The following is a 23,093-nucleotide window of genomic DNA, read 5'->3' on the forward strand; positions in this document are numbered from 1 at the left end:
CGGCACTGTGCAGTTGCACTGGGCCGCCGAATTTAAATATCTGGGGGTGTGGGTGACTAGGGACCCCAGTCAGTACTACAATCTTAATGTGCTCCCTCTTCTCCGCCTCCTACGTGAGAAATGTCAATCTTGGTCTGGACTCCCGTTGAATTTGCTGGGACGTATTAATATCTTTAAAATGGTACTTTTGCCCAAATTTAATTATGCTTTCCGGAACTGTCCGGGCTGGATTCCGGGATATTTCTTTCGGGAGGCGGACAAACATATAGGCTCCTTTATATGGAATGGCTCTGCCCCCTAGGCTGGCTAAGTCTACGTTGCAGTCCCCGGCGAGTGTTGGGGGTCTCGCCCTTCCCAACCTGCAGATCTATTACTGGGCCGCTATGTTAGTTACCGTCTCTTGGTGGTTTGCGGCGCGAAGATCAAATGCGGCAGTGTGCTTGGAGGCGGCTATACTGGGTTCCCTGCAAGAATTGATGGTCTTGGCCTACAAGGGGGTGAGGGCATATGCGGTTCTCCCCGGTCCCACGAGGGCGTCGCTTAGGGTCTGGAGGGTGGCCGGACGTAGGTTTATGCGGTCGGGATGTTGGTCTCCGGCTCAACCCTTGTGGGGTAATCCGAACCTGCCTCATTTTAGGACGGTCCCGGATCCACAGGTATGGGTGCGATTTGGGGTCCGAACGCTGGGAGACATAATGCCTTCGGGTAGCCTGCTCTCGTTTACTCAACTGACTGCCTCCCATGCTTTGCCCGGTTGGATGTATTTCCGGTATGCCCAGCTGCGTCATGCAGCCAGAGCGCAATTCCCTGCCCCCCCCCCGACCCTGCAGGCCACTCCGTTAGAAGAATTGTTCATGGGAGACGGCCCGAAAAAGCCACTCTCCGATGTGTATCGTGTCGTATTCCCTGTTGCTCTTTCTAAACTGAATTCTCTATGGGGTAAATGGAAAGCGGATATCCCGGCGTTGGAGAGGGATGACTGGGAGGAATGCTTGGACAGGGGTACTAAATTGGTTATATCCGCGGGAGATAAGCTTATTCAAACCAAATTTTTGCACCGGGTATACCACACTCCCGTGCGACTGTCCAAAATCTATCCCGCTAGAGACCCTTATTGTCCCAGATGTAAAACGGAGCTGGGGACATATCTTCCTATGTTCTGGGATTGTAGGAAGCTGGCTGATTTCTGGATCGGGATATTTGATCATCTAAATTCCAGGCTGGAGTTGGGTGTCCCCAGGCTTCCTGAACTGGCTCTGTTGGATATACAGGTTGATGAACAAACACCCTACCATACTAAACTCTTGATTTCATATCTTCTTTTCTACGCCAAAAAAGAAATTATATGTCATTGGTTTTCACCTTCTCCCCCTAGTGTGGCCCTGTGGGAAAAAAATGTAAACAGTGTTCTGCCACTCTATAAACTCACGTATCACAATCAAGGCTGTCCATGGAAGTTCGACAAGATCTGGCTCCCGTGGACCTCTAGATAGGTACTCGTGCTTGGTAGTGGAGGCCTTCCTCTCCCTCCACCTGTTCGGGGGGGACTTCGGTATAGGAGTACTTACTTAATCCGGGTGGTGCCTTATATGATTGATAACGGGACGGGAACTCTCTTAAAGACTGTGTGTATTCCTATTTGGTTACCTGTATTATATGTAGGAAATTTTCTTTTTTCTGTATCCGACTGTGATGTGGGCTACTCCCCTGTCTTTTGTTTTATTATTCTGTACACTTGTATTTGGTAATAAAGCACTCCTTTTGTTTAAAAAAAAAATTTAGTCCGTGCCCTGGGATCGTGAATAGAATCCAAATGTGGGAGTTCTGGATTTCTCCATAATGGAATATTTGGGGATAGATCTGTTCTCTGGTGTCCCTCTTTTGCTACAGCAGTTCTCCATATTTCTACTGTCATTATCATTGAAGGAGTCAAATCTCGCCTGTATTTTAACCCAGTGGTCATCAACCCTGTCCTCAGGGCCCTCTAACAGGCCAGGTTTTATGTATTACTTTAGGAAGATGCAGACTAGAATACTGCAATTAGTGAGCAGCAAATGATATCACCTGTGATGCAATTCAGTTATCTTGCAAACCTGGCCTGTTGGTGGGCCCTGAGGACAGGGTTGATGACCACTGTTTTAACCCACGAAAAGGCAGTGCCTGGAGCACCTCTAATGAGTGGACCACCGCAAGCCTCTACCATTGTAGTAGGGTCAAATCCATCTGGGTTCAACCATCTCCCCACCATCACCAACTGTGTAGCTATGTAATATTTATAGAGGTCTGGGAAGGCTGACTCCTCCCCCCACCAGTCGCAGCATAAGTGTACTTATTTTAATTCTAGCTGGTTTGTTTTTCCATATAAATGTGGAAAACATACCATGCAACTGTGTAAAAAGTTTTTTTGGGAACCACTGTGGAGAATTTCTAAATAAATCTAAAAGTTTGGGGAGGATCTTCATCTTTATTAAATTTATACGTCCCAACAGCGACAAGGGCAACACTTTCCATACCTTTCGTTTTTTCTTAAACTCCTGTATTACTAGATCTTGAATCAGCATTTGAAATTCTTTAACCTGTCTGGATACTATTATACCAAGATACTTAAATTCTGTTACCCATTTTAATGGCAAATCTAGGGCTGTCTGTGGTCCCTGATCAATAGAAAAGAAAGACTTATCTCAGTTTACATTAAGCTCTGTATATCCACTTCTCGACCGCCGCACGACGATGTACGTCGACAGAACGGCACGGGCAGGCATATGGGCGTACCTGTACGTCCCTGGCTTCCCGCGGCGGTCGGTATTCGTTCGCGAGCGATCCGGGATGAGGGGGCGGCCATTCATTCATGGCCACCCCCTCGCGATCGCTCCCGACGAATAGAAATCCTTCGTGACATCACTTCCTCTCCTGTAATGTAAACACAGGAGAGGAAGTGATGTAATCTCTCCTCCGTGTCGGTATTTTTCGTTTCCGACACCGAGGAGAGAGGATCGGTGAGTTGCACCAACACGACACTTCACAGTAGAACATGCCAGGCACAATCACACCCCCCCGATCACCCCCCCAATTACCCCTGCCCCCCAGTCACAGTGACACCAATGTCATTTTTTTTTGCATTGGTGTCATTTGTGACTAATAACTGTTAGGGCAGTTAGGGTTAGCCCCCTTTAGTTCTAATGTACCCCCCTAACCCGCCCAATAAAGGTTTAACCCCGTGATCACCCCCCGTCGCCAGTGTCACTAAGGCTGGGTTCACATTGCAGCGGTTTATGAGAACGAATGTGATTCGCACCGCACTGCAGTGCAAATCACATCCGATCTCTGTGCGATTCGAGTTCAGCCATACAGATAGTATGGCTGAATTCGCATCGCACCCGCCGCAAATTCGGACGGGACCCTTTTTTTGGCCCGCAGCACAATCGGATCGCATGGGTGTTCACACCATGCGATCCGAGTTTGCAGATCGCACTGCGATATGCGAACTGATCTGGGGGTGTCATTAACATTTCACTGACACTCCCAGCAGTTCGCATAGGGCAGTGTGAACTGCCGCCGGGAGGCATGCGATGCGGGAACCCGCCGTGGATTCGTGGCGTTCCCGCATCGCTCCAGTGTGAACCCAGCCTAATAAGCGATCATTTTTCTGATCGCTGTATTAGTGTCACAGGTGACGCTAGTTAGGCAGGTAGGTATTTAGGTTCGCCGCAGCTTTTATAGTGCCAGGGACCCCCATATACTACCGCATAAAGCCCCCTGATTGCCCCCTAGTTAACCCTTTCACCAGTGATCACCATATAACTGTTACAGGTGACGCTGGTTGGTTAGTTATTTTTTTATAGTTTCAGGGCACCCGCCATTTATTACCTAATAAAGGTTTAACCCCCTGATCACCCGGCGGGTGTCATTTGTGACTGTAATAACTGTTAGGGCAGTTAGGGTTAGCCCCCTTTAGTTCTAAGGTACCCCCCTAACCCCCCCAATAAAGGGTTAACCCCGTGATCACCCCCCGTCGCCAGTGTCACTAAGGCTGGGTTTACATTGCAGCGGTTTATGAGAACGGATGTGATTCACACCGCACTGCAGTGCAAATCACATCCGATCTCTGTGCGATTCGAGTTCAGCCATACAGATAGTATGGCTGAATTCGCATCGCACCCGCCGCAAATTCGGACGGGACCCTTTTTTGGCCCGCAGCAGAATCGGATCGCATGGGTGTTCACACCATGCGATCCGAGTTTGCAGATCGCACTGCGATATGCGAACTGATCTGGGGGTGTCATTAACATTTCACTGACACTCCCAGCAGTTCTCATAGGGCAGTGTGAACTGCCGCCGGGAGGCATGCGATGCGGGAACCCGCCGCGGATTCGTGGCGTTCCCGCATCGCTCCAGTGTGAACCCAGCCTAATAAGCAATCGTTTTTCTGATCGCTGTATTAGTGTCACAGGTGACGCTAGTTAGGCAGGTAGGTATTTAGGTTCGCCGCAGCTTTTTATAGCGCCAGGGACCCCCATATACTACCGCATAAAGCCCCCTGATTGCCCCCTAGTTAACCCTTTCACCAGTGATCACCATATAACTGTTACAGGTGACGCTGGTTGGTTAGTTTTTTTTTATAGTTTCAGGGCACCCGCCATTTATTACCTAGTCTCACTAGTGTACCCCTAAATTTAGGGGTGTCTACTTTCCAAAATGGGGTCATTTGGGGGGGGTTTGTGCCATCTTGGCATTTTATGGCCTTCAAAACTGTAACGCCCTTAGAAAGCCTGAAGGCGGTGCTTGGTTTTCGGGGCCCCGTACGCGGCTAGGCTCCCAAAAAGTCCCACATATGTGGTATCCCCGTACTCAGGAGAAGCAGCAGAATTTATTTTGGGGTGTCATTTCACATATGCCCATGGCATGCGTGAGCAATATATCATTTAGTGACAACTTTGTGAGAAAAAAAAAAAAAAGTTTGTAATTTTCCCGCAACTTGTGGCAAAATATAAAATATTCCATGGACTCAACATGCCTCTCAGCAAATAGCTTGGGGTGTCTACTTTCTAAAATGGGGTCATTTGTGGGGGTTTTGTGCCATCTTGGCATTTTATGGCCTTCAAAACTGTAATAGGTAGTGAGAAGTGAAATCAAAAATTTACGCCTTTAGAAAGCCTGAAGGCGGTGCTTGGTTTTCGGGGCCCCGTACGCGGCTAGGCTCCCAAAAAGTCCCACATATGTGGTATCCCCGTACTCAGGAGAAGCAGCAGAATTTATTTTGGGGTGTCATTTCACATATGCCCATAGCATGTGTGAGCAATATATCATTTAGTGACAACTTTGTGTAAAAAAAAAAAAAAAATTTTTTTTGTCATTATTCAATCGCTTGAGGCAAAAAAATAAAATATTCAATTGCCTCAACATGCCACTTATCAATTTCCTTAGGGGGTCTACTTTCCAAAATGGGGTCATTTGGGGGGGTTTTGTACTGCCCTGCCATTTTAGCACCTCAAGAAATGAGATAGGCAGTCGTAAACTAAAAGCTGCGTAAATTCCAGAAAACGTACCTTAGTTTGTAGATGTGACAACTTTTGCGCAAACCAATAAATATACAATTATTGACTTTTTTTTTACCAAAGACATGTGGCTGAATACATTTTGGCCTAAATGTATGACTAAAATTGAGTTTATTGGATTTTTCTAATAACAAAAAGTAGAAAATATCATTTTTTTTCAAAATTTGCGGTCTTTTTACGTTTATATCGCAAAAAATAAAAATCGCAGAGGCAATCAAATACCATCAAAAGAAAGCTCTATTTGTGGGAAGAAAAGGACGCAAATTTTGTTTGGGTACAACATTGCATGACCACGCAATTACCAGTTAAAGCAGCGCAGTGCCAAATTGTAAAAAGACCTCTGGTCATTTACCAGCAAAATGGTCCGGTCTGAAAGTGGATATACTGAAAAAGTATCTAACAGTTCCAGAGCTCCCAGCAATGATGGACCCGAATCTCTCAAACAGCCCCCCGACACAAAGTCCTTAGAGCCTCTGCCACTGGCTCTATTGCCATCGCAAAAAGTGCTGGAGAGAGAGGGCAGCTCTGCCTCATACCTCTATGTAACTGAAAGAAGGATGAGAGCTTTCCTCCCAATTTTACCGCCGACATAGGTTTCTTATATATCGTTTGTATCAATTTAATTAATATTAATGGGAATCCCATCCGTCTTAGTATTTCCCAGAGAAAAGGCCACAAGACTGTTGAAGGCCTTCTCTATGTCCAAAGAGGCCACTGTCCTGGATCCCTCAAACATGGCGAGTATGTATGTTTGGATATATATGTATATACATCTATGTAGGCTGACATCTGTTGTTCTCTGTGGCATAAATCCTGCCTGATCTGAATCAATATTTTTTTAATAGATCTTGTTGTAGTTGTGTAGTCTCAGTGTTAGTATTTTTGTTAGTATTTTGTCAGTATTTTAAAGTCTATATTTGATAATGCTATCGGCCTATATGAAGAGCATAATTTTGGATCCTTCAGTTCTTTGTATATTAACCACTTGCCGCCCAGGCCAATTCTGACATTTCTCTCCTACATGTAAAAATCATAATTTTTTTGCAAGAAAATGACATAGAACCCCCAAACATTGTAAATATTTTTTTTAGCAAAGACCCTAAAGAATACAATGGCAGTTGTTGCAACTTTTTATCTCGCACAGTATTTGTGCAGCAATTTTTCGAACGCATTTTTTGGGGAATGAAACAGTTTTGTGCTTTAAAAAAAAAAACAAAAAAAACATTTTTGCATATTGTGAATGATGAAGTTACGCCGAGTAAATAGATACCAAACATGTCACGCTTCAAAATTGCACACGCTCGTGGAATGGCGCCAAAGTTCGGTACTTAAAAATCCCCATAGGCAACGATTGAATTTTTTTTACTGCTTACATGTTTTGACTTACAGAGGAGGTCTAGGGACAAAATTATTGCTCTTGCTTCAACGTTCGAACACCGTTTTCATATGTGGGCGGGACTTACGCATGCATTCACTTCTGTGTGCGAGCACACGGGGACAGGGGCGCTTTAAAATTATTATTTTTTTTTATTATGGTTAATTATACTTTGACACTTTTTTTTTGAAAAAAATAATTTTTTTGATCACTTTTATTCCTATTACAAGGAATGTAAACATCCCTTGTAATAGGAATATGACAAGACAGGTCCTCTTTATAGTGAGATGTGGGTTCAATAAGACTCACCACTAGGCTTGGAAACCTGAAATAAAAAAAATAAACCGATCAAAGTTTCCCAGCCGAATCAGCAACGTTTTTTTTAATGCAGAGGCCGGGTGTGACGTCATAACATCGTGCCCGGCCTCCGATCATAGAGACTCCGGCGACCATCTGGTCCATCGAAAATCTCTATGAACATGCGGGGCTGGCGGATCCTCTGTCCGACTTACTGATCATAGCGCTGAGTCGGTAGAAGCACTGGAGGGCGGCGGGAGGGGGCGTCCCCTCTTGCCTCCCGTAAGAACGATCAAGGAGCGGAACAGCCACTATGATTGTTCTTATGGTGTAGGGAATCGCCGGCAGAAAACGGCAATATCTGAATGATGTTTGTAGCTACAGGCATCATTCAGATATACCCGCTCAAAGTCCAACACATCATATGACGGTGGGTGGGAGTGAGGAAGTTAAAGTTATATGTGCCTGCCTCATTGAATCTGGAAGGGCTCCTTTCAGGAGACCACTTGTAAATACTTCAGAAAGTTTTGGGGTTAATAAAGCTCCATATTTTTTATAGAATTCCACAGGTATTCCATCTGGACCTGTCTCCCCTGGAAATGCATGTATAATCTTCATAATTTTTTCACTTGTAATTGGACTAACCAATGCCTCTCTCTCCCTGACAGCTACCCGATCCAAGAGATCCACCATAATCCTCGGGTGGAAGTTGGTGGGGAGAGAAGAGGAATACAGCAGACCATAATACTCCCTGAAGGTCTCCAAAATCTCCTCAGGTGCTTTTACTCTCTCTCCTAAAGTCTCAATTTCTGATATGACTGTAGCTCGATATTCTTGTTGTGCCATTCTTGGCAGAATTCTCACACTTTTGTCCCCTTGCTCAAAAATATTTTATCTATTTCTTTGTAGTTCTAGTCAATTTCCTCCATATGTAAACTTGACCATATTTTTCCTTCTGTACTTCTATCTGTTTTTTCAATTCCTGTGTCTTGGCCTTCTGTTTTTTGTGGACTGCTGCAATGTTTGAAATATATTGTCCTCGCAGGTACGCTTTAAATGCATCCCAGACAATGTCTACTGAGGACAACCCCGCATTATTTTCCCAATATTCCATTATTATAGAGGTAATTTTTCCCCCCATTTCCGGGTATGACACCCATTGTGGACTTAATCTCCATAATGATGCATTCCTCGGAGGGGGGATGAGTAGTGACAGAAATAGAGAGGAGTGGTCTGAAAGTCCACTCGGTAGGTATGCGGCTTCTTCAATATCTGTTAACAACGTCACATCTGCAAATGCTAGTTCTATTATAGACGCCGTTTTGTAGGAGGTAGAAAAACAGGAGTAGACTCTTTTCTGGATTCCTCCATCTCCAAATTTCTGTTACCCCTGTCACCTGAACCCAGTTAAACAAATCCGCTGAATACTGCTTAGGAGGCTTTGATCTATCCAGCTCTGGAGATAGGATTGAATTCAAGTCTCCAATAAGCAGTAATTTTTCTGGAAAATATTGCATTCTTTTCTCCATTATCTCATTCAAAATTTCCACAGAGTAAGGAGGTGGAATATATCCACTTGCCGACCGCCGCACGACGATGTACGTCGACAGAATGGCACGGGCAGGCATATGGGCGTACCTGTACGTCCCTGCCTTCCCGCGGGTGGGGGGCCCGATCGGGCCCCCGCCCGGTACCTGCGGCGGTCGGTATTCGTTCGGGAGCGATCCGGGATGAGGGGGCGGCCATTCATTCATGGCCACCCCCTCGCGATCGCTCCCGACAAATGGAAATCCTTCGTGACATCACTTCCTCTCCTGTAATGTAAACACAGGAGAGGAAGTGATGTAATCTCTCCTCCGTGTCGGTATTTTTCGTTCCGGCACCGAGGAGAGAGGATCGGTGAGTTGCACCAACACGACACTTCACAGTAGAACATGCCAGGCACACTCACACCCCCCCTTTACCCCCCGATCACCCCCCCCCAATTACCCCTGCCCCCCCAGTCACAGTGACACCAATGCATTTTTTTTTTTTTTGCATTGGTGTCATTTGTGACTGTAATAACTGTTAGGGCAGTTAGGGTTAGCCCCCTTTAGTTCTAATGTACCCCCCTAACCCCCCCCCAATAAAGGTTTAACCCCGTGATCACCCCCCGTCGCCAGTGTCACTAAGGCTGGGTTCACATTGCAGCGGTTTATGAGAACGGATGTGATTCGCACCGCACTGCAGTGCAAATCACATCTGATCTCTGCGATTCGAGTTCAGCCATTCGCCGCACCCGCCGCAAATTCGCACAGGACCCTTTTTTTGGTCCGCAGCAGAATCGGATCGCATGGGTGTTCACACCATGCGATCCGAGTTTGCAGATCGCACTGCGATATGCGAACTGATCTGGGGGTGTCATTAACATTTCACTGACACTCCCAGCAGTTCGCATAGGGCAGTGTGAACTGCCGCCGGGAGGCATGCGATGCGGGAACCCGCCGCGGATTCGTGGCGTTCCCGCATCGCTCCAGTGTGAACCCAGCCTAATAAGCGATCGTTTTTCTGATCGCTGTATTAGTGTCACAGGTGACGCTAGTTAGGCAGGTAGGTATTTAGGTTCGCCGCAGCTTTTTATAGCGCCAGGGACCCCCATATACTACTGCATAAAGCCCCCTGATTGCCCCCTAGTTAACCCTTTCACCAGTGATCACCATATAACTGTTACAGGTGACGCTGGTTGGTTAGTTTTTTTTTATAGTTTCAGGGCACCCGCCATTTATTACCTAGTCTCACTAGTGTACCCCTAAATTTAGGGGTGTCTACTTTCCAAAATGGGGTCATTTGGGGGGGGTTTGTGCCATCTTGGCATTTTATGGCCTTCAAAACTGTAACGCCCTTAGAAAGCCTGAAGGCGGTGCTTGGTTTTCGGGGCCCCGTACGCGGCTAGGCTCCCAAAAAGTCCCACATATGTGGTATCCCCGTACTCAGGAGAAGCAGCAGAATTTATTTTGGGGTGTCATTTCACATATGCCCATGGCATGCGTGAGCAATATATCAGTTAGTGACAACTTTGTGAAAAAAAAAAAAAAAAATTAAAGTTTGTAATTTTCCCGCAACTTGTGGCAAAATATAAAATATTCCATGGACTCAACATGCCTCTCAGCAAATAGCTTGGGGTGTCTACTTTCTAAAATGGGGTCATTTGTGGGGATTTTGTGCTATCTTGGCATTTTATGGCCTTCAAAACTGTAATAGGTAGTGAGAAGTGAAATCAAAAATTTACGCCCTTAGAAAGCCTGAAGGCGGTGCTTGGTTTTCGGGGCCCCGTACGCGGCTAGGCTCCCAAAAAGTCCCACATATGTGGTATCCCCGTACTCAGGAGAAGCAGCAGAATTTATTTTGGGGTGTCATTTCACATATGCCACACAGTGACAACTTTGTGTAAAAAAAAAAAAAAAACTTATCAATTTCCTTAGGGGGTCTACTTTCCAAAATGGGGTCATTTGGGGGGGTTTTGTACTGCCCTGCCATTTTAGCACCTCAAGAAATGAGATAGGCAGTCGTAAACTAAAAGCTGCATAAATTCCAGAAAACGTACCTTAGTTTGTAGATGTGACAACTTTGTCGCAAACCAATAAATATACAGTTATTGACTTTTTTTTTTACTAAAGACATGTGGCTGAATACATTTTGGCCTAAATGTATGACTAAAATTGAGTTTATTGGATTTTTCTAATAACAAAAAGTAGAAAATATTTTTTTTCAAAATTTGCGGTCTTTTTACGTTTATATCGCAAAAAATAAAAATCGCAGAGTCAGTCAAATACCTTTAAAAGAAAGCTCTATTTGTGGGAAGAAAAGGACGCAAATTTCGTTTGGGTACAACATTGCATGACCGCGCAATTACCAGTTAAAGCAGCGCAGTGCCAAAGTGTAAAAAGACCTCTGGTCATTTACCAGCAAAATGGTCTGGTCTGAAAGTGGATATACTGCTACTGTAACATATCTTTGTTGCCCAATCTTATATAGTAAGATATAATATTTCCCTTGTATATCTATATACCGGTAGGCCTTCTCTATTTCTGCAAGAAAGGTTTTATTCACTAGAATAGATACTACTCTAGCGTAGGAAGAATAGGTAGCTTTTTGTATCCAGGCATTTTTAAAAGTTATTAATTTTCTTCCAATTAAATGTGTCTCCTGGAGTATAATCAACTGGGGACTATATTTTCTTATATACTGAAATATTAATGCCCTCTTAAACTTAGAATTTAATCGTTGAACATTCCAGGATATTATCGAGTAACAATTATTTTTTTTAGCTGGCATTATCTCCAACGTATGGGATTGCCGAATGTCTCCGCAATATCTTACGCCCCCTAAGTTTTTAGATATTTCAATAGAGTCTTTAAACCACACCACTGCCCCTCCTGTAACCACCTAACCCTTACATTCACTTCAGATTAACATTTGAATTAGCACACCATTGTTTAACATGGTTTGCCTTTTTAGGGGATATTACAGATGGGTTCAAAGGGTGGTTTCTGCAAAAAACAGAGAATCAAACTAAGATCCCAAGGAAACAATTGGGGGTGTAAAGGGGGCTAGCCATGAGAAACACCTTGGATAAAAGGTTTTTGGAAGGGAATGGAAAACAAAGATCTTTGAGAATACTTGGATAAGGATGGTACTTAAACTCTCTTCAAGTGCCAAGAGCCAGATTCTAGTCAAGATCTGTTTGTAGCAAAGCCAGAATGTGAGGCACAAAGTAATCTCTGGAATTAAACTGACTAAAGCTCGCAACTGGCGAAGTAAGATTGCCAGGTAACGAATACATCTGCCTGGATGTAGCTTTTCTTGGTCTCAGCAAGGTAGAAATCACAGGCACAGAAACCCCTCTGTCCTTTAAGACCTGGGTTTCAACAGCCATGCGGTACAGCCAGACTGAAGCACGGAGGAATAAAGGGCCTCAGGATAGCAGATCTGGGCTGTTGGGAAGAGGCTAGGGGTTGTCTGCAAGAAGTCTAAGTTTGTTGGTTTACCAAGTTCTTCTGGGCCAATTTTGTGCCAGAAGAATCAGTTTACCTCATGCTCTATTTTGTGATGGAGGTGGAGTAGAATATTCAGTGGAGGGAAGGCATAAATTAGCCTGAGGGGATAACTACAGCTCTCAAGGAAAGAGCAGGAAAGAGCAGGCGCTAGAGCAGGGGTAGGCAACCTTGGCCTCCAGCTGTGGTGAAACTACAAGTCCCATGAGACATTGCAAGACCCTGACAATCACAGGCATGATGGGATTTGAAGTTTGACTGCCTACCCCTGAGCTAGAGGGTCCCTGGATCTGGATACAGGTCCAAAATTTTGGCATATCAGATTGAACACATCTGGATGAAGAGACCATTCAACTAGCTCCAAGTGGCAGCGGCTGAGATAATCTACCTGGCAGTTGTCCACTCCTGAGATGTGGACTGCAGAAAATCACTGGGCAGTGAGTTTCTGTCCATGAGAAAACCTGCCACATTTCCCTAAAGCCAGCCAGGCTCCTCATGCACCCTTTATGGCAGCTATATGCCATTGTGATGGCACTGTACCCAAAATGGGTGTCCCTTTAGAAGGTGAGTGACAGCCTGACAGCTCTAAGCTACAAGTTGCTGATGGGGAGTTTGGTCTCTTCTTTTGACCATGTTCCCTAAACTGTCAAAGATTGGAAGACTCCTCCTTGCATCTGTTGTAAAAACTTTCCACTTGTATAGAAGGAAACATTTTCCCAGTGTTAATGGTTGTCCAACAAGACAATAATTTTCTTGCATGGGTTGTTAGAAAATGGGTAGATCCAGGGAAAGAGCTGGCTTTTCCCATGCTGATAGAATGTTTGGTTGGAGCATTCTTAAAAGGAAATGGTAACAGGTACTGCCTCGAAAGTAGTAATTGAATTCCAAACATAGCTCCATTTTACACAGTAACGATAAAGAAAGAAAAAAAGAAATACAGGGTGACCCTATATATGAAGTTCAAGTTTCACCTGTTACAGTGACCATACCCCCGAAAGGGTCTTCAGAGACTGGGCTCCATAGAGATGGACCATGCTCTTGGAACTGTATAGCACCCTGTGTATAGTTCCCAAGGTTTCACCAATCCAGATACACTGTTTCTGTGTAGGCAATAAAAGACAAGGTGGGGTAGAAAGAGGAATGTTTACCAGTCATATGTGGGGGCACTGCTTCCACTGATGAAGATGGGGGCTTTTCTCATTAGTAGCATCCTAGATTACCAGCCTCCAAAAATGATCCAAAGGACTATGAAGAACAAATGCTTTCAATACAAGAATTTCACAGTTCAGCTTAAAGCTGAACTCCAAGAATTCAGCCACTTTCTAAAATGTGTCGGATTACTATGGGTTATATCCAAAAGAAGTTTATGCCGCCTGGTGGAATGCTGAGTGCTGGCACTCGATCATTGGACCTTCTGGTCTCAGCTCCAGTAGAGTTGCAGGCAGCTGCTTTGCCTGCCCAATCAGAGTGCTTTGTATTATGTGAACCCATGTGTACCCATTTATAAACTACAAAGTCTTCTGTGAATGTACAGTATAGGGGAGGGGCAGGCAGAGCTGCTGCTATGTGAAAAAGCAGCCTCTCTCCTGTCAGACGCCAGGAGTATAGAGATAACAGTAAAACTGCCAAGTTGTAAAATGAGAGTTAGCTTCACGAGGTGGCCAGCACATACAATGGATATAAAAAGTCTACACACCCCTGTTAGAATGTCAGGTTTCTGTGATGTAAAAAAAAAAAATAAAATGAGACAAAGTTAAATTATTTCAGAATTTTTTCCACCTTTAATGTGGCCTATAAACTGTACAACTCAGTTGAACAACAAACTAAAATAGTTCAGGTGGAGGGAAGTAAAAATAAAAAAATATATATATGGTTGCATAAGGGTGCACATCCTTAAACTAATACTTTGTTGAAGCACGTTTTGATTTTATTACAGCACTCCGTCTTTTTAGGAAGGAGTCCATCAGCATGGCACATCTTAACTTGGCAATATGCGCCCACTCTTATTTACAAAAACACTCCAAATCTGTCAGATTGTGCACAGCCCTCTTCAAATTGGATTCAGGTCTGGGCTCTGGCTGGGCCATTCCAAAACTTTAATCTTCTGGTGAAGCCAATTCCTTTGTTTTTGACTTGGATGTATGCTTTGGGTTGCTGTCTTGCTAAAAGATGAAGTTCCTCTTCATGTTCAGCTTTCTAGCAAAAGCCTGAAGGTTTTTTGACAATATTGACTGGTATTAAGAACTGTTCATAATTCCCTCTACCTAGACTAAGTCCCCTGTTCCAGATGAAGAAAAAAAGCCCCAAAACATGATAGTCATGTACCTGAAGGGAGACTGAGATGACGAGGTCAGTCTCTCTTGTATCTCCAACCCAGATCCCACAGAGTAAAACAGAGGGAGCCTAGGGACAGGAGGAACACAAGTGTCTGCCAGTGCAGACCCAGAAACTTGCAGCAGTAGATGCGATTTTGGAAAGGCAGCAGAACCCTCAGGTCAGGAGGGGCAGCCGTGCACTGTAGTTCAGCTGGGGTTAAAGAGACACTCTGTTTTTACTGCAGAAGTGGAACATCTAGCAATGTAGATTTTCTGGCAGGCTTGCAGCATGAACTCGCAGCAGGTCGCAGGACCTTAATCGCAGGCACTCAGATAAGCTGGGAAGCTGGAGTCAGCAGACAGGAGCATGGTTGTGGGATAACCAAGGTCATCAACATGCGGGCAGCAAGGAGAAGCCGCCAGGTAACAGAATCCAATATAAGGTCAGGAGAAAGCCGAGTCATAAACCAAGGGAGCATATCAAAAGTAAGCAGGATTCAGGCAACAACTGAAGACCAGTCAGCATTAAAGCTTAGAGTCCTCCTTAAATAGGCCGCCTGGCGCCAAGATGCCTCATGTGTGCGCCCGTTGCCGCGTACCCTTCTGTTGCGCGAATGCACATATCTATTGGCAAAACATCTTCTAGGAATTCCCCGACAATGATGCTGCCATCACCATGCTTCACTGTGGGTTTAGTGTTCTTTTGGTAATGTGCAGTGTTGTTTTTGCACCAAACATATCTTTTGGAAATATGGCTAAAATGTTCAAACTTGGTTTCATCAGACCACAACACATTTTCCCCCACATGCTTTTGGGAGACTTCAGATGTGTATTTGCAAAACTTAGCCAGGATTGGATGTTTTTCTTCAGAAGAAAAGGCTTCCGTCTTGCCACTCTACCCCATAGCTCAGACATATGAAAAATACGGGAGATTGTCACATGTACCACACAGCCAGTACATGCCAGATATTCCTGCATCTCCGTTTATGTTGCTGTAGGCCTCTTGGCAGCCTCCCTGACCAGTTTTCTTCTAGTCTTTTCATAAATTTTGGCGGGACGTCCAGTTTTGGTAATGTCACTGTTGTGCCATATTTTCTCCACTTGATGATGACTGTCTTCACTGTGTTCCATGGTATATCTAATACCTTGGAAATTCTTTTGTACACTTCTCCTGAATGATACCTTTTAACAATGAGATCCCTCTGATGCTTTGGAAGCTCTCTGCGGACCATGGATTTTGTTTTAGGATGAGACTAAGAATATGTCAGGAAACACCTACTAGAACAGCTAAACGTTATTTAGGGTTAATTAGAGCCACATTAATTGACTTTTATTTAACATGAGTTTGAATGCGATTGCTTAATGATGAACACAGCTACATCCACAGCTATAAGAGGGTGTGCGCACTTATGCAACCACATTATTTTATTTTTACTTCCTCCCTAAAAGATTTCAGTTTGTTTTACAAATTCAGTTTTATAGCTCACATTAAAAGGTGGAAAAAGTTCTGAAATGATTTATCTTTCTTCTTTATTAAATCTTTATTGATTTATATTTATTTTACTTCACAGAAACCTGACATTTTAACCACTTCAATCGAGCCTCTGAGATTTGCTGTTTACAAGTTAAAAAAATTTTTTTTACTAGAAAATTACTTAGAACCCCCAAACATAATATATATTTTTTCTAATACCCTAGAGAATACAATGGCGGTCGTTGCAATACTTTGTCACACCGTGTTTGCGCAGCCGTCTTACAAGTACACTTTTTCTTTGGGGGGAAAAAAATACTCTTTTTTTAATTAAAAAATAAAACAGTAAAGTTAGTAGAATTTTTTTTATATATTGTGAAAGATAATGTTATGCCAAGTAAATTGATACCCAACATGTCATGCTTCAAAATTGCACGTGGAATGGCGACAAACTTTTACCCCTAAAAATCTCCAATCTGTTTAAAAAAAATTCTACAGGTTGCATGGTTTGACTTACAGTGGAGGTCTAAGGCTAGAATTATTGCTCTTGCTGTACCGATCACTGCGATACCTCACGTGTGGTTTGAACATGCAACCTGGCAGGCCGCACAAAAAGGGGGGGCGAGAGAGCGCCCCCCCCCCCCCTGAAAAGTACCAGGCCACATGCCCTCAACATGGGGAGGGTGCTTTGGGGTAGCCCCCCAAAGCACCTTGTCCCCATGTTGATGGGGACAAGGGCCTCATTCCCACAAGGGCCTCATCCCCCACCCCCCTCTGATGCCTGGTAAAGCCATGGGGAAGTCAAAAGAATTTGTCTCATCCTTTGAGAAACACAGAATGTTTTTTAATCAGCCTTTTAAGAAAGCTTCAGCAATGCTTTGCTTTTACAGAAAGCTTGTTTAATACAACATTTAGCATTCAGTCTGTGTTTAACGCTCCAAGACACCTCAATGCTTGCTTTCTTAATACTTGCTCGCAGCACTACAAACCAGTGTTTGCAAGGTAATTAGACTGTGCCATGTGTTATTACATCATAGAGCAGGGGTGTGAAAAATGTAATTTCATTGTGGGCAGCATCAGCATTATGGTTGCTCTTAAAGGGCCAGTTGTGTCTATAAGACTATATATAGATATATTTATTTAATATTATTTATTTTGTTTATTTATTATTATTTATTTAGGTTATTTTTCTCAAATACTTGGTGCAGGAACTCAACCATGCCATCCCCAGCAAACTGCATCGAACAGTGGGTGTGGCAAAATTGCATAGTGGAAGGATCTTAAAGGGGCAATAAATACCAGGAGTGTGATATGTGCAGAGTTCCTTCAAGGATGATCTATGTACAGAGCAGAGGTGGCTCTAGGGTTTCTGAGGCCTTTGGCAAACCAGACACGAGGCCCCCCTCATGCCCATAATGGGAATAATTCAAGCGATAAAAACAAGAGATATATATATTCATATACACACACACACTATTTATATATATATATATATATATATATATATATATATATATATATATATATATATATATATATATATATATATATATATATATATATATATATATATATATATATATATATATATATATATATATTAACAGTTTTAAATTCTATGAATTCACCGTTTATCAAATTAACCCAGCCAGCACAGAGTATCTCCATATATCAGAGTCTGCATGAGTCCCATAAAACCATTTAAATTTGTAAATAAGCTTGATGATCTTTTAAATCCACTTATATTTACTTGTATCTCCTTTATACACATTATTCAGAGTTAAAATAAATAAAAAAAAAAAAAGTTTCTTAAAACGGGAGTCATAATTTTGCTAGGTGATTTTTTTTTTTTTTACATTGCAGCCTGTAAAGAATTGCTGCTGCGTTCAGAAGATTGTGGGTGGCGATTACCAGACTGTAGGAAGTGAACTACAAGTGCGCTTACCAGAACTGCAAGCAGTCAGCTGCAGTGGCAGACAGTACATGTAATTCGTTCATTCATTCACAGGAAATGGTGAATCTGTGCAGTTTTCAAATTGTGACAGTGGGTGCAGGGAGAGGATCCCCCGCCCGTTGTCACAGAAAGGGGAGCGCTGGTGGCGGGTGTATAGGAGCATATTTTTAGCAAGTCATAATTTGACATTCACAAACAAATCCAAATAAATATTAGCTCTCTAAAAGCCCTTTCACACTCAGAGCGCCTGGGCATCGGCAGTTTTTAGTGGTGCTTTTTCGTCCGCTAGTGGAGCGGATTTAACCCCGCTAGCGGTCAACAAAGTGCACCGCTCCAGTGTGAAAAGTCCTCGGGCACATTGGAGTGACAGGAGAGGCACTATTTTTGGCACTATAGCGCCTGTAAAGCGCCTCAGTGTGAAAGGGGTCTTACGGAAACGGTTGCTCTTTAAAAGCAAAGAAAATATACTTTTTGGATTACCTTTCAAAGTCCCTGGTTTTCGTGCACTCTTGAATTCCTTTGCTGATGACTATTAGAAAGTCCTGCGTTAACACAAATGGTACTCGCTCTCGCTTGTATCCAAATTTTTTCTTTTTGTGATCCAGAAAGTGCCCAAAATCTATGTGAAACAACTGATAGGAAACACTTATTAACATCTGAGGAAACTTAGCAAAAAATAGGCAATCAACACAGAAAAAAAAAAAAAAAAAAAAACACTTACTTGTCCGTTGTCTTTCACCATTATGTTACTATTGTGCCGATCACCAATTCCAAGAATAAAAGTGGCAACACAGTAACCAGCACACGATCTTGTGAACAAGTCAATAGCAGCATCATACCTACAGAAAACAATCAATAATTCACATTCTTCAATTTCTTCTGTATTGTAAACCAACAAACCTAATACTCCTTTTTAATAGGCTTCCAAAAATTAATAAAATAAATTTTTAAAGTGATATTAAAGGTTCGTTTTTTTTTAACCACTTCCATAGCAGGCACTTGCCCCCCTTCCTTTGAATGAAAATTGCATGGTAATGCAACATTGTACCCAAACTAAATTTTTTTATTTTCTTTCCACAAATAGAGCTGTCTTTTGGTGGTATTTGATCACCTCTGCGTTTTTAAATTTTTGTGCTATAAACCAAAAAAAACCCCAACAATTAAAAAAACAAAAAAAAACTGATGGGCACTGACGTCCGTTCAAGATATCAAAACCCCTTTGCCACTGTCATTCTGCTATATGGTGGGCGGCAAGTGGTTAAAATAACAAACACGTCACACTTGCATGCTCTGTGCAATGGTTTTGCACAGAGCAGCCCCAATCCTCCTCTTCTTGGGTCCCCTGCTGGCTCTCCAGGCCACTCCCTCCTGCCTAGTGCCCCCATAGCAAGCAGCTTGCTATAGGGGCGCCCGAGCCACTGCACCGCGTGTCTTTTCACACTCTCCTCAGCTCACTGGCTGTGACTGACAGTAGTGGAAGCCAATGGCTACCAGGGAAAGCAGAGGCTCTCGTGTATATTGCTTGATTGAGATGGGGCTTAGGTAAGTTGTAGGGGGGGGGGGGGCTGCTGATTTTTTTTTTTTACCTTCTGGCTAATTCCTCTTCACATCTATAGCTGATGGCACAAATTGAAATCTAGATTGAAGTCTTCTGACTTAAACCACTTGACCTCTGGAAGGTTCTTCCCCCCCCCCCCCCCCCTTATGACCAGGGCATTTTTTGCTATTTTACTACTTTATTATGCTAATTTAATTGGCAATTAAGCAGTCATGCAAAACTGTACGCAACTTACATTTATATAATTTTACCACAAACAGAGCTTTCTTTCTGTGGTACTTAATAATCACTGGGTTTATTTTTTATTATATAAAAATGAAAAGACCGATAAAAAAATAAAAAGAATATTTATACTGTCTGATATAAAAACCCATGCAATTAACCACTTGCCAACTGCCTACCGCACTTTTACTATGGCGGGTCGGCTCTATTGCATGAAACGACGCACCTGTTCCCCTTTAAATGACTCCTCACAGCACTGCTCCCTTTATGTTACATTACATCTTACATGACCCCCACTACAGCACTGCTTCCTTTACATAACCAACCACCCCCCCACAGCACTACTCCCCCATACATGATCCCAACACACAGCACTACTCCCCTTTACATGACCCCCAACACACAGCATTGCTCCCCTTTACATGGCCCCCAACACACACAGCATTGCTCCCCTTTACACGACCCTCATCACACACAGCATTGCTCCCCTTTACATGACCCCCAACACAGCACTGCGCCCCTTTACATGACCTCCAACACAGCACTGCTCCCATTTACATTACCCCTCCCCCCCACACAGCACTGCTCCCCTTTAAATTACCCCCCCCCACCTACAGCACTGCTCCCTTTAAATTACCCCCCCCCCCCCCACCTACAGCACTGCTCCCTTTACATGACCCCTCCACAGCACTGCTCCCTTTACATGACGACCCCCCCCCCCCCCCCACACAGCACTGCTCCCTTTACATTACCATCCCCCCCACACTGCTCCCTTTACATGACCCCCCTCACACACAGCACTGCTCCCATTTACATTACCCCCCCCCACACAGCACTGCTCCCCTTTAAATTACCCCCCCCCCCCCCCACCTACAGCACTGCTCCCTTTAAATTACCCCCCCCCACCTACAGCACTGCTCCCTTTACATGACCCCTCCACAGCACTGCTCCCTTTACATGACGACCCCCCCCCCACACAGCACTGCTCCCTTTACATTACCATCCCCCCCACACTGCTCCCTTTACATGACCCCCCTCACACACAGCACTGCTCCCCTTTACATGACCCCCCCTCCACACAGCACTGCTCCCCTGTACATGACTCCCAACACACAAACCTTTGCTTCCTTCACTCTCTTACCATACACAGAGCAGAGAGCAGGGGGTCGGACAATCCTGGACTAAAGGCGGAGACACAGCAGCACTGGATGGAGAACAAGAGCTGCCGGGTTACCTTTTTCCTATTGATAAGCTGGCGATTGGTTGCTAGGACCGTCCCCTGCATCCTAGCAGCCAATCACCTCCTGGTTAATGTGAAAAGTTCATTCAAGCAGCCGCTCTGTATGCAGTGCTGCTCACGCCCTCACTCCAGAATTGTGGTACATCACGTCTGCTCTGTTCTGCCGATAACAGCGGCAGAGGCTGGGGACAAAAGCAGCACATAAATGGCACGATCGCGGCACACATATACACATACATATATACACATACATACATACACATACACACACACACACACACACACACACACACACACTGGAATTTATGCAGCCATTAATGCTATACTGTAAAGGCGGTGATTAGCCACTTATAGTGTGACTGTTATAGAGTGGCGGGCAATCTGGCTTTAACGGACACTACCTGGGAGGGTCGCTAACTGACAATGTCTTTAGTAACACTAATACAGTGATCAGTTAAAATACTGTACCATTTACACTGGCTGGGAATGGGTTAACATCTAGTGGCAATCAAGGGGTTAACTGCGTAGTATGTGTGCTTTTACTTTACAATCTAGTAGATTTTTCCTTGATTTTCAGAGAGAAGAAAAACAGCCAGATTTCTGTTAATATGCATACAGAGTTCTGTGTAATTGAAAACAGAGAACACTGTCTGTGATTGAGCACAGCTAGCCAATCACTGGCTGAAATCTGCTGCCAAACTCGTGCTGTGTCAAACCAAGAAGGCAGGCAGTGATGTACAGGTACGTTGTCTGGCCTGCCTATGCCGCCAGTCCACAGTAAAGCTGCTGTGGGCAGGTGGCAAGTACTTAAATTGAATGGTATAAATATGGAAATATCTTGAAACCTAAAGAAAATTGGTTAAATTAGATAAATTCAACTCATTCTATCACCACTTTATACATCCTCACCCAAATGTTAAGATTACATGGACCAGGTTTAGCCAAATTTACTGTAGTAGATTATACAATCCTATTGCAACATGTATAAATAATTTCAGGCAACCAATATCTAACTGCCTTTACAAATTATTCCTCTAAACCTGGGTGTAAGGGTGCATTAAAACATTATTTTCTTTGTCTTTGCCTAGCTAAGCTTCTGGTGTGTTGTACTTTTAGAGAATGGGGATTCTTCCAATCCATACGGTTCTCCATTCAAGTGTTGAGCTAAGATAGTTTAGAGGCAGGGACCACAGTTTTAGTTGTGCTTTAAAAGTAAACTTATGCCAAGATCATGCACAGTAAAGTATTTACATATTCTAAACAAACAGCAAAATGATTTTAAAACTCACTCATTTCTGTATTTATAAGCATTGTAAAAAAAAAAAAAAAAAAAAAAAAAAAAAAAATAGGATTTGTATACATTTTAAATACTTTTCTCAAGGTTCATTGAGGGACACAGGAAGTCTTTCACCTTTGGGTTACAATAGAATTGGACACTGGCAAACTGTAGGCCAGCCAGGATAACCCCCTCCCACTACCATTATGCCTCAGTTTTGTAACTGAACATGATCATAAAAGACAGGGGTGGGGTGGGAACTCAGTGGACTCCAAGAAAATAATTTTAAGTTGATTACAAAAATCATATTTTATTTTAGCTCAGCTGGGCAGAGTTCTGGACACAAACCTTTCCAGTTTACTGTTGTATCTGGACGCCAAGAGCTCCAACATCTGGTATCCACTAGTGCGGACAAATCCCTGCAGGTAAAGAGCCCACTCTCCCAAGGCTCCTTGGTCCTATGAAGCACTTACAGATCTGGTGGGAGGTGTCTGACAAGGAAGGAGGAACCCTGTCTTTCAGACCATAAGCCTTGTCAATAACCTGTCCAATTAATTTAGCAATAGAGGAATAAAATGCAGGGAGACCCATGTGTGAGCCTCCAGGCAGAAAAGAGAGGGAATCAGATTTCCTGAAAGGAAGTGGTAGAAGAAAGGTAAAATCTCACAGCCTACACCACATTCAAGCAGTGTAGGGCAATTCGCTTAGGAGCTAGCTGTACATAAAGAAGGGCAAAATCCTTGTTAATATCAAAGGCAGAAACCATCCTGGGGCTAAAACAGGCCCTGGGCCTCAAA

The 23,093-nt window shown here is 43.6% G+C and overlaps 1 protein-coding gene across 1 annotated transcript in view; it reads right to left on the reverse strand.

The window, feature by feature from the left end:
• Positions 1 to 23,093, reverse strand: part of PIK3CA (phosphatidylinositol-4,5-bisphosphate 3-kinase catalytic subunit alpha) — a 163,561-nt gene that overhangs the window by 15,253 nt on the left and 125,215 nt on the right. The window contains exons 19-20 of the mRNA XM_077487936.1: positions 18,722 to 18,839; positions 18,481 to 18,632 (exon numbers count right to left, since the gene is read on the reverse strand). Coding sequence (XP_077344062.1) covers positions 18,481 to 18,632; positions 18,722 to 18,839 — 270 coding nt within the window. The remainder of the gene's footprint in view (positions 1 to 18,480; positions 18,633 to 18,721; positions 18,840 to 23,093) is intronic.

Source organism: Lithobates pipiens, unplaced genomic scaffold (assembly GCF_037356315.1).
Source record: "Lithobates pipiens isolate NorthernLeopardFrog02 unplaced genomic scaffold, aLitPip1_a1.2 Scaffold_18, whole genome shotgun sequence".
Taxonomy (NCBI): domain Eukaryota; kingdom Metazoa; phylum Chordata; class Amphibia; order Anura; family Ranidae; genus Lithobates; species Lithobates pipiens.